We start from the raw sequence: 19,300 nt of genomic DNA, 5'->3' as shown, positions 1-19,300 counted from the left end.
TACCATCTATCTATTTATCTATTTATAATATATAAAAGCTGATACTAACTCTCTCCAGAATGAGTTTAAGCCATTTCTTCTTTGTTAATGATGCCACATCAGCAATTCTAATGATTTGGCAAAAGATAAAAATCAACCAATCACTATTTAGTAAAATGTTTTAAAAAATTAAAACAAAAAACTCTTATCTATTATTATTCAATTGAAACATCAAGTACTAATTAAATACAATAAACATACATTAAAAGTGTCATAATAATAATAATTATAAAAAATTTCAGTTACAAATATTCAAATTCTACAATTTATACATATTAAGACTCTTACTACTATTCATTTCTTAATCTCATACTAATTGTAAAAAATTCCTTAAATTTAATATAACATTTTTATATGTTTTTCATTCTCATTCATTTATTTTTTTAATTATTTACAAACAAAAAAACCGCAAAAAAAGCCAGAGTGTAGCCATTAATGCAAATCAAAAATTGAAAAAAAATAAAAATACAGTTTGGTATAACTCTAATATAAATAATCTATGTCTTTTTGTATTAAAATATACTATATAGTATAAATAATCTATCTCTCTGCACATTGCGCGTCATTCTAGTTTTTTAAATCCAAGAAAGACAAACATCATTTGAGGAGAGGGAGAGAGAGAGGTGAGTGATTGATCTTCCTTGAGAAAATTACATGGGAATTGCTTATTATATTACAGTACATTCATTTTGTTTCAAGTCCCTCTGACTTGTACAAGTCTTCTTCTTCCTCTCAAAACTGAAGCCTAATCCTCATCATATCTCATTATCAAATAGAGAGCCACTTGAGGAGTATCCACTCAACTCTATCACCTTGTAATGAAGCCATTACATATACATCATTGGTTGGTGGTTTTATTGAAGCTGTGTGGAACATTTTGGAGCTTTTTCTGTCCCCAATACTATAATAAGTTAATAACTCCAATAAATTAAAATGATCATAAAGCCTTAGAATCTATTATTCCTAGCTTTGAACATGTTGAGTTGCTAAGCTGTTGAAGCCACTTGATCTGCTTGAATACTCCTTTATGAGTTTATAGAAGAAGGAATCTTCTCTTTCAAGTAACTTCGACGGCTCATCATACTCGGCGATTCTCCCTGCAGCGAAACACAGTATTATGTTAGCAAGCTTCCTTGGAAGTTTAACATATGAAACAATACTTCATTTTGAAAAGTATGAACTTAGATTTTCTGAGATTCATGTTATATGATATCTAGTATCCATGTATTTTATAAACATGATACTTATCTGATCTATACAAATGATAATGATGACCTCCTTAACATGACAAATCAAGGGTGTCATCTGTCAAATGCAGTTTTTATGTGAAATTGATAGTTAAGAATAGTTAAATAATTTCACAGATTTGATTAAATTGTGATTTAACGATTCTCAGCTTTCAACTTTACATGAAGTTAACTGCACCTGAGTTTTCACCTATCATTTAACCTCAAAAAAAGTTAAGTCACATTGTCATGGATTTTTCACTTGGTATGGTTGTTTGAATTTGATGTTTCACTGGAAAAGATTCACACAAGAGAATCCATTCCTATATATATATATATATATATATATATATATATATATATATATGCATACATACCATCACTGAGAACCAAAACAAGATCACTGTCTATAACCGTGTGGATACGATGAGCGATTGTGACGACGGTCCGATCTTTAAACTCGTGACTGATGATCTGCTGTATCACCCCATCAGTTGCAGAGTCCACAGAGGCAGTTGCTTCATCAAGAACTAATATGCTGCTTCTCTTCAGCAATGCTCTTCCTAGGCAAAATAGTTGCCTTTGTCCCACACTCCAATTCTCACCATTTTCTACCACTGTCAAAATTAGCATTTCATTTCATTTTAGTAATCATTGATTGTCACCAAAAAGGCATTGTCAAAATTATCATGGAGAGTTGTTGAATTCAACCTTGGCTATCCAACTTGTCTTGCTTTTCCCTCACTAGCTGACCAAGTTGACATTTATCTAGTGCCTGAAATAAAAGAATATATATATTATATATATTTTAGTTGATGATAGTAATATTTTATCAGTAAGTAGAGAGGAACTAACAATTATTTACTACTTTGTGAGTAATAAACGACGAATGCTAATGCGCTCCGAAGAAAGTAAGGAGTGCAGTGCTCTTTGAACTCTAAAGCCTAGATCTTAAATCCTAAACTCTAAACTCTAAATCTGAGCTATTGATATAAAATATAATAAATGGAGAGCTAAGATTTGTTTGATTAACGAGAAATGCAGCACTCCTTAATTAGTAAGGAACATTTAAGAATGAGCCGTAATTAATTAAAACAAAAGCTACAAAAACTTCACTTGAAAGGTAAGTAAGAAAATGTTGACAATGATATAGATACTTCAACTTCCATATCATGCACTATAAATGACACTAAATGTATTGAAATATGGATTTACCTCCCAGATTTGAGTGTCAGAGTATAGTTCCAAGGGGTCCAAGTTGCCCCTAACAGTGCCTTCAAACATGGAAGGGTCTTGTGGGATGATGCTGAGCCTTGACCTTAAGTCATGCAGACCTATCTTGCATATGTCCACATTGTCAATCACAATGCTTCCTTCTCTTGGCTCAACAATCCTAAAAATCGCCTGAATAAGGGTCGATTTTCCACTTCCGGTTCGTCCTACAACGCCAATTTTCTTCTGTCCCGGGAATGTGCATGTGATGTGTCTCAGAACTGATGGGAGATGTTCAGCATAGCGTATCTGCCAAGCAATTTGTTGTTATATGAATGATGGTGTCCTGAATTCTTGTCACTATACAAGTACGAGGTACTAAAAAAGATATAATTTGAATAACCATTGAGCAAAACTATCCCAAGAGATGTAACATTTGAAAGAATATGTTATAATGGTATGTCATGCATAAAAGTAAACTAGTTACTTTAACTACAAGATTTGATCTCAATATATTATACTGATGCACTTATCAGGTTATGCTGCTTACATAACTAGTCTTTTCTGGACCCTGCATAAAGTATGATACTTTTGAGTATCCATGATTCGGATTTCATCACTAACCTCTAAATTTGTGAAACTTATTGTTCCGGTCGCCGGCCAGTTGCTCGGCGGCCTGCTGTCCTGAATGACAAGTGGTGCCTCACTTGCTATATTTCTGTATTGCAGAATTCTTTCAACTGAGATCATCTTGTTTTCAGCATTGCATATGTTCCATATAACTTGAGCTTGCAACACATTCAAATTGATCCCATATGTTACTGCCAACCCTGCAATGCCTGTAATAGATCCAATGCAGAAAAGAAAAGGAAAATATTAGTATGTGATTTCATAAATATCTGAGAAAAATTACTTGATAACATGATAGAAAACATGAATAACATTATTAGAGTTGTACTCACTTGGATTGATTATTCCTTCAGGGAGGCTCACAAGCATAACAAGTGAGAAGGCAAAAACAAAATTTGAAAGTATATTCAATCTGAAAGAAAGCCATTCCATTGCAGACACATTATGAAACCATGGCCTTGCATGGCCATCCACAAGATCAAGATTTGTGTGTATGAATCTGCCTTCTTGATCGAAAGCTCGTATCGAAGCTGCTCCGGCTAAAGATTCTGCAAAATGGTGGAGGATTGGTGCAATTTGTATCTGTGCTAAGCGAGCCAGTTCTCTTGCTGTTGGTGTGTAATATCTCTGAGATAAACAAGATTCAACTTCAATTAGTATATCAAAGATAATTGGTAACTTACATTCATAACTATAGCCTATTTGATTATTGGTTTAATTTTTCTTGAAATTATAATAGTTTTACTAAATTTTCATTGTAATCAAGTCCTTTTATTGTATAAAAATTTCAATTAGGTTCTTATATTTTAAATTAAGGTATAGAGAATCTAATTGCAAATTAAGCAATAGAGACTGAATTGAAAATTGAGTGAACTATAGACTTTCATAATAGCTAAACCTTGATAATGTGCTTCACAAAGATTGCAACAATCAATGTTGTTTTAACTAGTAATGATGATGACATAGGAACATGAAGAAGGAGAGAAAGGATGACATACTTGATACCATATGCAGACTGCAGTTACCGGAATGAAAATGGCGAAAACTTGCCATGCCACCTGAGACATCACTGCAATAGTTCCCAGAATTTGTATTACAGAGAAAGCACACCATCCTAATTTGGTTGCCATCTCCAAATCTAGAATACTTTGATCTGTAGAGACCTGAAAATAGAAAAGAAAATAGTTATTATTAACCTTCCATTTCACTTAACTCTAATTAGTCCTTAGATACTTCTTCAAATAGTTTGGTGTATCTATATTTCTATCCTGAGACAGTTAAAGAAATAGAATTTCTATGAATGTTTACCCTGTTCAAGATTCTTCCAGTTGGTGTTGAATCAAAGAATGACATTGGAGCTCTAAGCACACTATGCAGCATGCTTGTGAAAAATGTCTGTGCTGTCCAAAGGCCAGTGTATGCAACCAACAAGGCTCGCACCAGAACACATAGCGCGCCGGAAACAGAAAGAGCCATGTAAATAAGAAGTATGAAATTCATGTCAAATATAGGCTTAGCATCACTACTTGTAGGACAAACCCAAGCCATCCAATAGTTACTTGCAATCTGAAGTATTTGGAATGAAGATTGTGCTAAGATTATAACCGGAACCAATGCTCCTCCTTTTGCAGTTGTCAAATAAGTCCAGTATACTTCTTTTGATATGCTTCCTGTTTCTCTTTCTTCATCTTGCACCAATTTTCCTTCATTTCCTTTCCTCTCTGGTGGATTATCTTCCACTGTGTCATGCTGTTCTTTGTGCATGAGTTTCACATTTGAGTTGGATTCTGCTTCAGCTATGGGATTTTGAGCTGTTCTGCTTGAGTTTTCGACAGTGAGAATTGACTCGAGAGCTTTACTATGAGCACCAACTAAGACTTCAAATCCTATGTTTTGCTTTAGAAGCTCTTCAAATTTTCCAGCTTGTGTAATTTTTCCATTTTGCATCACCTACATTGGATTGTGATCAGTTACTAATATATAAGATTAGTTTCCATCTTACAAAACAAAAATACTGAAAGAATATTCACATTGAATCTGAATTTACCAGGATGAGATCTGCTGCTGGAAGAAATTCAACTTGGTGTGTAACAAAAAGTATGGTTTTCTCTTTAAGAATCCCCATAAGACACTCCTGAAGCAAAAAAGATGTGGAACAAACAAAGTATTGAAGCAATTATTTCTACAAAGCATGAAAATTTACAAATTATGACAACAAAATCTTACCTTAAATAGGTGTGTTCCGGTATGTGCATCGACGGCGCTAAAAGGGTCATCAAGAAGATATATATCAGCATCTTGGTAAACGGCTCGCGCTATCTGAATCCTCTGCTTTTGTCCACCACTCATGTTGATCCCTCTTTCTCCAATCTCAGTGAGATCACCACAAGAGAATAGCTCAAAGTCCTTCTTCAATGCACAAGCTTGGACAGTTTTCTCATACTTTTCAGGATCATACTCTTTTCCAAATGTGATATTGTCTCTAATATTCCCTGTAAGAATCCATGGAGACTGTGGAACATAAGCTTTGGTTCCACTGATCTTCACTTTCCCGGATTGCTTATATATCTCTCCCAAAATACCAGACAGCAGGCTTGATTTTCCAGAACCAACCGATCCACAAATCGCCACCTTCATTCCTCTTTTAACTTTCAACTCTATTTGATCAATAGATGGAGTTCTAGACTCTGGATCCCAGCTGAATCTCCCTTTATCAATGACTACATCAAATTCTGTTTTGTCCCTTGATACATTTTCAATGACATCATGCTGGATTTCTTCCTCCCTAAGGTACGAAGCGATCCTATCAACCGAAACTTTCCCTTGAGCCATGACATTGAGTAAATCAGGTAGGCTGAAAATAGGATCCTGTAACATTCTAAATGTGGCGAATGCGGATAAGACTCTTCTGGCCGTTAGCTCGATTCCCATTAGCATACAAGCCCAAAAGGTTATCACAGATATGAATGTAGGTGATCCCCAGAAGATAAAAGCAGAAAGTGCTGCTTGTTGTAGTGATTTCAGTAACCAATTATACTCCACTTTCCTCAATGATTCTAGCCTTTGAAGAAATTCACTATCCCATGCTTGAAGCTTCAAAGTTTTCATGTTTCTCAGAACTTCTGAAGTTGCTTTCATTGCTTGGTATCTTTTCTGTATTTTGGTAAGAGGTATGTTCAGAGTCATCACTGCTAGAGTCGCGGCTAGCGCGGCCATAGAGCCTAATCCAAGATTTGTATGCAAAATGAACACTGCTAAAGAAATTTGTATAGGAAGCATCCAAATCACATTAACATACCAAATGAAATCTGTGATTCTCTGCACATCAACACTCATATAGTTCATTATCTCGCCGCCTGTGTGACTTTGTCGCGATCTATTCGAAAGATGCAGACCCTTCTTATATATATGAGATATCAATGCAGATCTAAGGCGAAGGCCTAATTGCCTTGCGCCGAAAATCCATTGCCTCTGAGTTATTGTCTCAACCATCTTAGCACACAAGAATGCTAGTGAAAGAAGATACCCTGTTTTCAACCCCTGCTTTTCCTTGTCCCCCAAGAAATCAACAAAGTCAGTGATCAAGTATGGACCAACATATGAAGCCGAAGCGCATATTATGGCGAAAAGCGCATTGATTGCTGCTTTCTTCCTGGTGAAGTGATAGATTGCCTTGTAAATAGAGGGGTTTGTAGTTCCATCTTTCTCCTTTACCTGCCTAAGGCTCTCGTCGAAGGCCGAGGTTAGAAACTCGGCCGAGTCCTTGATATCAACATTAGGAATGTCACTTTGCTCAAGAGGCTTCTTGTAACCTTCTTCAAACAATGGATTGAGCCAAGAGAAGTTGATGAGTTGCATCAAAGTAGCCTTTCCATATGGAGATTCCTTTGGAAATTCTGAAGTTTTACCAGGTTTTGAACTCAGAAGTGGTTCAGTTACCTCACTTTTTTGAACTAACACAATGTCACTCTTCCCTCTAATTGAAACAATCAATAAGAATGTTGAAGTAACCAAACCAATGAAATCTGCATATTCTCTTAAACCAATTTGACCCTTTTGGCTAACACTCAATATTGTATGAAGTGATGTTCCAACAATGCACAAAATGAAACTACAAATCCACCAAGCTCTGAGAATCCAAGGAAAATAAGAACTTGTTCTTGATACCTTGAAAATTGCAATTAGACTCGCACCCCATGATAGAACTTGAATTGTTTCTGATGCAATAGCCTTGAATTTTGAAGTGCATTGAGTCTCATGATTGAAAATGATGAGTGATAGAGTTGCTGCATGAAGAGCTACCATCAAAGTGGTGAGAACTATGCTGATTTTGTAAGCTAAACCATGGTTTGTTGTTATAGTTTGATGAATCATATCTGAGGGGATTTTGTTCTGCTTGTTGATGAAGTTCAAATTTTTCCTCACAAGTTGGAATAACAATATCAGAAAGAATCCAAATTCCACAGGTAGAATTATATGCTCCAACAAGCATGGTGAATCTACTGGAATCCATGAAGACAAATTCAAACTTCTAATATCTGTCAATGTTTAAAAAAGTTAAAAAAAAATTTATGAAACAAAAGTTCATTTAAATTAGATAATACAATTATTTCTTAATTAGTATTTAATTTAATCCGTTGTTGAATTGATTTACTCCTTCAAATGTTTTTTGTTTTAGTATTACTAATGGGGTGATACTTTTTTACATTAACATGATATGTGATGTCACTGCTTGATTAAAAATGTTAAGACAAAAAACACGTAAGAGACTAAATAAACTATTCTAACCTCATTACATTACTCCTGTTTATAATTTCGAATATTAAATCAAATAGTAATAATATTGTTACGACCTGACCCAAACTGAATGCGGGCCGACCCGACACGTATATCACCCGACCTGAACGGTCGGGTGCGAGTTGTCTAGCCACCGACCCGGACACACGTCGTTGACAGCTCATCACTACAGCTGTATGAGGAAGCTTCGAGAAGGTGGATCTTCTCTAGTAGGACCCACTTCTGACACAGTATATACGGGGAGGATCCTACTCCTCCCCCAAGGTATGTCATATACCACTTTATCCCTTTTTCGCCTGCACACTCAACTGATTTGGGCGTCGGAGTGTCTTTGCAGGTGACACCCCCTCCGCGTCAAAGAGCTCGAGACATCGGCTACTCCAACTCCATCCTCACGACCCGATTTCAGGTTACACCCCACCTATCCATCCGAGGATCCCTCCGAACCGTCCGGTATCCGAGATACCGAACAAATATACTTTCGGTTCAAACTTAGGCATGTGAATATGTGATGCATGTACATTGAAATTTGATTTTGGTTAATTCATTGTTATTGAAATTATATACATTTATAGTGAGAGTTGATAGATACCACACCTTTCTTTTTGTCTTTTTATTTGGAGTACCACTTTCTTTCATCTTTTATGCCATTCGTTATTTATTTATGTAATAATAAAGGTAGTAATGTACTTAAATCTTTTTTATTAAAAATTTTATATTTTTGTAAAATTTAAATTGGTTCAGACTAAAATAATATAATTTAAATAGAATAAATAGATAAAAGTACACGGAAAAGAGTTTGGTGTATACTAAAATTCATAAATATAAAAATACACCTAAAATATTGATTTCAAAAAATAAAAGTATAGCTTAGGTCTATAAAAACAATCTTTTTAAGTATATTTTGAAATTTATAATTTGTATTTGTACTTTTATCCACACCAAAATTTTTCATGCGTATAATTCAGTTAAAAATTAAGAAAAAAAAACCTCAAATAGGTTAATTGAATCTTGACCCCACATTTACAAAAGCAATCATCCACTATAAAAGTGAACCCCACATTTTATTAGAAACAGGAAACTTATAAAAGCTTATCACAGAGAATAATAGCAGAGTTATTATGATATACATACATATACATGTACTTGACAAAAAAAATTTGAACTCAACTTGATCCCTTCTTGATTTTGGCATTAAGCTACACAAACAGAATATTCTCTCTACTCACACCATATTGTGCCATCAAACATTGGGAACTTCAATAATAGCCAGACCCTCATTTGATTTTATAATTTAGGAAACATTTCAAGTGCTCCGAAAAATACGGTGCACCAATTATTTTAATCGTTGATTTTAATTAATATATATTATATATATTTTTTATAATTTAGATCAACAATTAAAATAACTGGTACACTAGTACTTTCAATGCACTTAAAATATTTCCATTAATTTATATGCATCTTAATGATTACTTCATCAATCACACGTTTTGAGAAATGATTTTTGTACCAAACTTTTACCTTCTCTCCTTCATGAAAAAACCTATTCTAACACAGTTTTATTTATTTTGTGCTAATATAAATATATATATTGATCATGGGATCTGACCAGGAAAAATTATAGTAATATTAAGGAATTCTATTAATATTAAAAGTTAAGTACGATTTTAGTCCATAAAATATAGGTTAAAATTTTTTATTTTTAATTTATTTTTTTTTTGTGCATATAAAATCGTCTCTAAGATTTAAAACCAAATTTTAAAATCGTTTTTTTTATTTAAATCTTAAAATTTTAGACCAAATTACCCGTAACCAAAAAATTATAAAAGAAAAAAAATAAGAGAAATAGAGTATTTCTGCTTCTACAAAGAGAAAAGAGAAGAAGAAAAAGGGAGAAAGAAAGAAGAAGAAGTTGTCCACGATCCATTTCTGCTTTCGCTGCCACCTCTATACGATTTTGGTCCCTAGGATAAGGACGATTTTAAAACAAAATTAAACATTATGGATGATTTTGTATGCAAAAAAATGTTGGGAGCGAAAAAAATTTTAATCTATATTTTAGAAACCAAAATCGTACTTAACCTTAATATTAAATAAATTTGTTAATTGGACCACTATTTATATAATTTTTTAAAAAAAATGAAAATTAATTAAAAATAAAGAAATGTTATTGTATTATTGAATAATGTTTGATGTAAAATTAAGCCCAACCTAAAACTATAAGAGTAGATGTAGATTTGATGTGTGTCTAGCTGTTTCTACCTTATTGTCCCTTGAGTGGGTTACATCACGAATTAAAAAAAAAAAAAAACTTTTTATACCAAAAAAAAACTCTGAATTTTTAATGTCAAATAATAGTGACCTATCTCTATCATACACAATTAACATGATAATGAATTAATGATTACCTCAAAGGAATTTATGAAGCTTCTCTTAATTAAGGAGTTAATTGACATACATTGAAACTCTCAATAAATTTTGTATTATAATTCAATTAAAACTGTTTTATCATTTACTATTATTGATAATTTATAATTTATTATAATTAGCATCAATTGAGTAATAATATAAATAAAAGATTAAAATTTAATCAAAATCTTTAATTTTTATTTTATTCATGTAAAGTCCCATTTCCAACATAACTTTCACTAATTCTAACCCCATCCTTTTAATTTAATTATTGATAAAGACCAACTTAATTATTGGTAAAATAATGAGACAGCTTTGGCATCACGTCTTATATATATGTCCAAATGCAAATTAGATACAAAACAAATAAAACCGAAGAAAGTAGGGAAAAAGTTAAAATAAAATCTATGGCTGAAATAGCCATGGTTTTTGTTTTCTTTTGAATTTTTAAAGAAGCACCAAGTAATCAAGTACACAAAATTATTGATATATATCCATGGAAAAAAGGCAATAGCACACAAAATCTCAAATTATATCAATAAAAAAATTACTAATAATAATAATCATATTTTTTTTTAAGAAAAAAACAAATAATAAAATAAAATTGAGATCCATGAATCTATGCAATTGGACAAAATTTGAATTAATTATTATTCCTGGCAGATACAAACATGTGGCTTGTCATGTATTTTCATGACCAATTGTTTTCAAAGACGTGGAACCTACTAAGAAAGCACTCTTAAAAACTAAAATTAATTATTTAATTCTAATTATTAAGTGTTTTACTTGGCTTTGTATACGTCAGAAAACCACAAAAAAAAGGTTTAAATATTATTTGTTAGAAATAATTATAGGATATATTTTTCTTTAAAAAAAGGTTTAAAAGATAATCTTAAAGGAGGGCCAAAGTTACTGAAGAGAGTCTTTTAGTCTTTTATTTTCCAATTCCCTTTTTTTTTTAGTGTGTGTGGTTCTTTTGATAGAGACTAATCTTAGGATTATGTAAGAAGAAAAAAAGGTACCACATATTATTAATAAGAAAATTATCACTAACTATAGACCATATATTTAAGACCATATATATATATATATATATATATATATATATATATATATATATATATATATATATATATATATATATATATATATATGTGTGTGCGCGCGCGCCCTTTCACTACAACGGAAAAGAAAATAGAGTTTAAATATATACTTAACAATAATAGTAGTATATAATCAAGTGGCTGTAACAATTATATATATAAAAAATGACCATGTTAAAAATTTAAATGAACTTTTTGATGATTATAAATGTCATATTAGTATTGCTATTTTTTTAAAAAAAAAATCAAGAATAGACATCCTTTATCTAGAATACAAAAAGCTTTTTCAAAATGATAGAATTTTAGTTAAGAAATTAAAATGATGACTATGCTTTACATACTCATTTTCAGACATCTCTCAATATATGATATGTAGATAATTTTTAAATGCGAGACAATTCTCATTGTTTGAATTAATTTTTTGAATTAATAATTTAAGTTCACTTAATTTTAATTCTAATATAATATTGAGGACAATGAGCATAGCTTGATTCCTTCTTCAAAATCTTGCCTTAAAGAAAGAAGAATAATCATATGATTATCATCATCATGGTCAATAAGGTGATAATTTACTATTAAATCATTAGATAATAATTTAGTCAAACTTATTAAATCATCTAACGATTTTTAACTATTAATTTACTATACAAAAAATGAGGCTTCCATTATAATTATTAGTCTTCTCTTCTTTTCTTTGTATGTATTCATGTAATAATATTTAAGAATAATATTAGTAGGAGCTAATTAATAATTAATGACATATATATAATACTTACTTGTTGGACTAAGTATGTTGTAGAAGTAGTCCTCCTCCAAAGCCATGCTTGCTTCCGAACTTGAAGTCCAAATTGTTCTCTATTATTGCTTCTGTAGGAAAACAAAATAATGTTACATATATATATATATGATTGGTCTAAGAAGATCTCTTTGTATTATAATCTATATTATGTACACATCATGCAATAGTAATTACTAACTAATTTACCACACACAAGAGAAGTGAAAGGTTGAAATGGACATAGCAAGAAGAATTGCTATAATAATAATATACTTTGGACCAAGCCAAAAGAAGAGAACTATATATATATATATATATATATATATATATATATATATATATATATATATATATATATATATATATATATATATATATATATATATATATATATATATATTGGACACTTGGACTGTTAGATGCTTGTCACGTGAAAACACATAATTGAATTTTGGCAGTAGTGTATGTATGAGAATTTTTTATTTTTAATATTGGAGTGGTAGTGGTGTTTTTTTTTAAATGTGGATTGCTGGGGTATTATACTCAAATGTGGAATCGTTTAACAAGAAAAGTAGAAATCAGACCGCCCAGTTTATTAGAGGTACAGAAATTGGAGTACGATTTCTAGAGGTACACAAATCGAACCGTCTGATTTGTAGAGGTACAGAAATCGGACCGTCCGATTTGTGATAAAAAAAATTAAAAAATTTGAAGTACAAAAATTGGACCGTCCGATTTGTAGAGGTACAGAAATCGGACCGTTTCACAAATCGGACCGTCCGATTTGTGGTAAAAAAAATTAAAAATTTTGAGGTACAAAAATCGGACCCTCTGATTTGTGTACTTCTACAGTTTTAAAAAACACCAAAAATTACAATATTAAGGTATATCACCACTTTTACTTCCATAACAACAAAAATTAGCCGTATGTATGATAAGAAATTTATTTTGTTTTATTTCATTTTTATTTTATTTATTGTGTGTTGTGTAGAGGACAGTGAATAGAGAAGCATTAACCTGATTTCTGAGATTGCATAAATTTATCATTAAATTCAATACTTCTCTAAGGTACTTAAACTCATAATATTATACAACACTACCCCTAGGGATATATAGAAGAGTTCATGATGATCTACTGTTTAGAATATGAAAACAAAATTGTATAAAATACTTTGTTGAGTAATGGGATAAATAGTTGTCACGTTGATTCATAAATTTGATACAAAATTATTTGAAAAACTTAGTTGTTTTTTCTAAAAAATATCTGTAAATTTATCATAATTTTTTTCAGAAATATACTTGTTTAGTTAGTTAATATTTTATTTTAAGTATAAGAACATTTAATTATATACTATTATATTAATAAAAAAATTTAATTATATATATATATATATATATATATATATATATATATCACTTTATGCTTGATTTGATGACTTTAAAACCACCACGACGACAATGATATGTTCATATTAATATATGGTGTCATTTCATAGTGGATGCTACCAATTATAACACTAACATATCTCAATTATTAATTAATAAGGTGTCTTTTCTGATGTGCTTCCATAGTTTCAAGTTGATCCAACTTCTTGCTTCTAATTAATTAGCTTAGTATTTGTAATAAGATCTTTGTAATACTAAATGATGATTAAATATCAACTAATAATACCATAGTACACTCTATATAACTAAATGCATATGATTGTTCAAATTAAATTGTATTATGTAACATATACTAACTAATTAATGGGTATGTCTAAAACGAGCTCAACCATTATGTGCTTATTGAATGAGTCACACTTATATAGGCCATTAGATTTTATTAGATGAAAATCAAAGGCTAACATAAAACAAGAGCATTGATGGACTCTAATAAATATAGAATATCCTAGTATATAAATAAATGCTTTAAATGGCAATACTTTAATACACAATACTTTAAACGGCAACAAAATCTTTTATTCTTTAATAATTAAATATAAAATATATAAATACAAAATATATGAGTATTTTTTATTTAATAAAATTAATTATTATGCAAAATTTTTTATAATGTTAAAAAATTATATTAAAATAATAATATCTTTAATAAACTTAATTAGTTAATAAATTTTAAATATAATAATCTAATTATTTGTCAAGTAATATAAAATAAAATTTTAATTATTTTATATTTTTATGTTTGTTATAGTTTAAAATGTTGTTTTAATAAAATTTTTTAATATTATAAATTTTTTTTGCAATAATTAATTTTAATAAATAAAAAATACTCATATATTTTATATTTAATTATTTAAAAATAAAAAATTTTGTTGCCGTTTAAAATATTGTGTATTAAAATATTGCTATTTAAAATATTTATTTATGTACTAGAATATTCTATATTTATTAGAGTCCATCAATACTCTTCTTTTATATTAGCCTTTAATTTTTATCTAATAAAATCTAATGGCCTATATAAATATGGTTCATTCAATAAGCACATAATTGTTGAGCTCATTTTAGACATACCCCTAATTAACATGTAAAAGAAAAGAATGTTGCGCCAACTTGAAAAACAAAAAGCGCTGCCAATAATAATAATAATAATAATAATAATAATAATAATAATAATAATAGTGTACTTAAGTATTTAAAGAGTGTTAATGAATTATAATTTAAATGGTATAATCTTTTTATACTCAATTAAGAAATTACGAGTTCGAATCTCTTATTTTAAGTAAAAAAAAAAAGCGGGTGTGTGGAGGCATCAAAACAGTGACAACAATAAAATAGAAAGACACGAAAGAGAAGTGTGAAAAAGAAATATGGTAATTTTTTATCAGGGAGAAAAAAAATCTATATTTCTTTAAGGAAAAACTATGATTCTTATACTATATTAGAAAGATAACAAAGAGTAATATATAAAAAAATTTGTGTATTTAAATTTGTATAAAATAATACAATATATAAAAATATTTATAAGTATTAAGAGAATTAAAATAATAAAAACGTAATATCATATATATATATACACGCTAAATAATTCTAATAAATATTAATTAATTCTCATATATTATAATAACAATAATAAAAAAATTCTCACAACAAAAAACAGTTGAAAAAAGACGATCTTCTCAATTAAATAATAATAATAATAATAATAATAATAATAATAATAATAATAATGGTCACAACTTGAATTAGCAAAAAAAAATATAAATAATTATATTTAATCATAATAAAACAGTTAAATTAAAATTTAAGAGATCAAACTTACAGAAATAATAAAAAATCTTAAACAATTTAAGTAGGAATTTTTTAGGTTTTATATATATATAAAACCTGGAAAATCCCAACTTTTCAGTTATTTGGGTATGAATTAAAAAAAAAAAAAAACCTGACAATACATGAATCCTGCTCATCCATGATTGTACCAAAGGAATCAAAATCTTTCTTCAATCAAATCAATTTATTTTTCCAACAATATCAAAATATTATTTTTTGAATACACACCGAATTGGCCAATTGATGAGGACGTAATAAAAAGAATTATTATTTAGCAAAAACGTTACCTTCATTATCTCAAGAAAATTCTTGTACGAGAGATTGGTTCCGAATCAGCATTGTTACATAAATTTGTGAGAATAAGATTTGATCATTCAAATCCAGAATTTCTTTTTTCTCTTTCGTGGATAACATGAATGAAGAAGGAGGAAGATATATGAACAGATCTGAAGAATAATAATGCCATAACACAAAGGTAATAGTTTCATGATTTGAGTGGCCATCATCATACCCAGAAAGGGAAAAAAGAACATACAAAATAATATTATTCTAACATTTTTCATTTTTTTCTCTCTCAACTGAATACCCAATTTAGTCGGATATATATATATATATATATTAGCAGTGGCGGAGCTTAGTTCAGACAAGGGGTGGCCACGGCCCCCCCAAACTTTTATTAAAAAAATTAGTAATACTTTTTCAAAAAATAAAAAATAGTTCAGTTGGCTCAAATATTTTATTATGACTTAAAATACTAAAATTCAATCTTCATTTCTTGTTTTTATTGCACAATAGTTTTAGTTTTAAACATTCAAAACATATCGAATTTGGACTGAATTGAGTGTATTCGTATTTCGCAGTTCTCTATTCAATAAGCAACACTTCTTTTACCTTTGAGTTCAAATATAAAAAATTAGGTATTTTTTATTTATGTAATTTAATATTATTTTATATTTTACTATTTATTTAATTTAATTTTTTTATATGATAAAAAATATTAGAATATTCAATAAATATTGATATTATTGTATTTGTATAAATTGATAAAAAATTTAATAAATATTATAAATTTTAATATTTGTCCTTCTAATTTTTTTATATATTTTATTGGATATATATTCAAATTTTTATATAAAATAATTATAAAAAATCAAAGAGTTGATGATGCATTTTTTAAGAGGAAGGCTAATATTCAAGAAGGAAAACATATAACTTTTACAATATCAACATCTGTAGATAGTTCTTCTACTTCAATGAATCACGAAGAAAGTAAGATACAACCTTCAAAAGTTTAAAGAGTTACATCTGATGAGTTTGACCTTAATTCTTTGGAACGATACTCTGAAAAACGGCTTCAAATTTGGGAATATCACCCAAATTAGAAAGATGAGGTTAGATGAGCTTATCTTAAACGGGGTCTATATTAAAAGTATCTTGACAATTATCTTCTATCTGGCCCCCCCAAAATTTCGTTTCAAGCTCCGCCACTGTATATTAGGGGTGGCAATGGGTTTTATATAAACTCAACTCTATTCTATCCGCGAATTGAGAATATCTCAATTCTAACTCTACCTGTTTTTAATCTGCGGGTATCCGATCCTATTCGCGGGTTAAAAAAAAGATGCAATATTATTACTTGATGATAATTTAAAATAGAACTGACTTTTATGTAAAAAAGTTTATTAAATTATCAATTAATGATCTTCTTTTAATAACTAAGGATCTTTTGTATTTAGTGAGAGGTCTTTAGTTCAACATCCACTTAGAACATATTTTTATATAAGTATATAACATGTACATATATAGGGTGCGGGTTGGTCGAGTAGGGTTGAGGCTCAACCCGCACCCTACCCGACCCAAACAAAAACCCTACCCGCGCCCTACTCTATCCGCTGCGGATCGGGTTGGCAACCCTACTCGACCGGATGGGATCGGGTTGGATACCCGTGAGTAGGGTACATATTGCCACCCCTAATATATATCTATATTTGTATAATAATATAATAAAAATATGAATTTGGTGTATATTTTGTTTTTTACCTTAAAATACCATCCATCTATAATATATCATTCATAAAGAAGTATATTTGCTATTTCTAAGACTCAAAATAAAGACTTCATAATTAAAATATAAATAAACTACTTAAAATCCTAATTAACTTTAATTTTGTAATTATTATACAGGTGGAGTTCATATTAATACACTAGTCGATTTAATTGTGTTCTTGAATAATTAAATGCTGATAATAATTTTAATTTGTTTGAAAAATTAAATATGAATATTAATAATAATATTTCCAATGTATCCCTTTCTGAAAAGTGAAAAGAGAAATCTGAAATGATAATTATGTGAGGAATCTAAAAGAAACTATGAGTTAAAAAAAGCGAGAAATAGGTAAAAAAAAAAAACACACAAATTTTGATTTAATTGTAAAGTTGATTTTGGAGGTATATATAGACTTTATTTTAGTTCATATAGTTCTCATTTTTTAAACTTAATTTAAACTTATTGGTTAAACATAATTAATTTGAGTGTACAGGTTCAATTATCTCAGTTCGAGAGTCACTAATTTGTGGATCTGATTTGAATAATCCACTACTTGATTAGTGAATTTGGTGTGAACTTACTTATTTTTGAGTTTGGTTTAAGTTCACATGTTATTAATGAGTTATGATTTTAACTAATTGAAATTGGTAGTAGTAATTGATTTAGTTATAGTAAAAATTTTATTATTTTTGTGATAGAGACCGAATATAAATTTTATTATATTTAAAAGTTTAAATAAGATACATGATTATGTTAATCTTCTGAAGTACCATTAAATTTTATTATTATTGCACTTTCTATAAAAATTGGTAAATTTATGAAGTACCATTAATTCAACTATCTTGTTAAACAAACTCAATTATCATTTTTATGTGAAGTTAACTGCACTTGAATTTTTATTATATTTAATGGTAAAAATTTATATACAGTCAACTTCACATAAAGTTGATAAAAATTTAGTCAAATTATTTAAATAATCTAACAGCTCTCAATTATCATTTTCACGTAAAGTCAACTGCACTTAAGTTTTCACCATGCATATTCAATAGTTCTTTCAAAATGAAGAGATCGATAATAAAACTCTAATTATTCTCGAATAAATATAATAAAACAGTTTACACATGATAACAATTTTAAATTCAGTAGTACTTAGATCTTTGTTTTTTAATTTAACTAATTTTTTTTACCTTATAATTATATATGTACACAAAAATTAGTTATTAAATATTTAAATTAACTACAGTATCAAATATATGTTTGAATACAAATATATATTGAACGTATAAAATAACATATGTATTAATTATATACATACATAATTATTAATTATTAATTTAATGATTAATTTTCAGTATATTATTTAAAAAATAATAATTAGTGATTTTTGGTGTTATTTTAAGAGTGTACATAATTACATATGATAATGGTATATTGTTATGATTATGTTATTTGTATATTTAAATCAGTTATTAAAATTAATTATTAATATAAAATATATATTAAAATATAAATATATATTAAAAATAAATTAAATTATATATATTTATATATAAATATATTAATAATTAATTTTAATATATAAATAATATTTTTAATATATATTGTTGACCTATTACTCTACTGTCATAACATTGTTTTTTTTTTTTTGAACTCATAATTTTTTAAGTAAATATAAAAAAATTATGTGATTTGAGTTATAATTCGTTTGTTATAACATTGTCGTTATTTATTTGTTCCTTAGGTATCTTATGACCAATTAAGCCAAATCCTTAATAATGATGACTTG

The 19,300-nt window shown here is 28.8% G+C and overlaps 1 protein-coding gene and 1 long non-coding RNA gene across 6 annotated transcripts; one reads left to right on the top strand and one right to left on the bottom strand.

Annotated features, from left to right (window-relative positions):
* Positions 1–676: 676 nt before the first annotated feature.
* LOC112730895 (putative ABC transporter C family member 15) lies at positions 677–12,513 on the bottom strand. Of its 5 annotated transcripts, none has more exons than XM_025780818.2 (12): positions 12,405–12,513; positions 12,196–12,286; positions 5,334–7,645; positions 5,155–5,241; positions 4,416–5,057; positions 4,106–4,270; positions 3,440–3,734; positions 3,102–3,316; positions 2,481–2,786; positions 1,977–2,040; positions 1,643–1,882; positions 677–1,136 (listed from the first exon to the last, which is right to left on the bottom strand). In XM_025780818.2, exons 2-12 carry the CDS (start codon positions 12,239–12,241, stop codon positions 1,003–1,005), a joined length of 4,506 nt encoding a protein of 1,501 aa, XP_025636603.1. In that variant the 5' UTR covers positions 12,242–12,286; positions 12,405–12,513; the 3' UTR covers positions 677–1,002. The 5 variants fall into 5 exon arrangements, with proteins under 5 accessions (XP_025636603.1, XP_025636604.1, XP_072068698.1 ...); XM_025780819.2 differs by having other exon boundaries at positions 5,334–7,609; positions 12,405–12,499; XM_072212597.1 differs by having other exon boundaries at positions 12,412–12,493.
* LOC140178017 (uncharacterized) lies at positions 3,647–5,119 on the top strand. Its single transcript, XR_011869981.1, has 2 exons — positions 3,647–3,781; positions 4,074–5,119. It is a non-coding gene; the product is annotated as an uncharacterized lncRNA (long non-coding RNA).
* Positions 12,514–19,300: the final 6,787 nt, after the last annotated feature.

This window comes from Arachis hypogaea, chromosome 2 (genome assembly GCF_003086295.3).
Source record: "Arachis hypogaea cultivar Tifrunner chromosome 2, arahy.Tifrunner.gnm2.J5K5, whole genome shotgun sequence".
NCBI classification, from domain to species: Eukaryota; Viridiplantae; Streptophyta; class Magnoliopsida; order Fabales; family Fabaceae; genus Arachis; species Arachis hypogaea.
The sequence above is the reverse complement of the archived record's forward strand: the minus strand, read 5'-3'. Positions and strand labels throughout refer to the sequence as shown.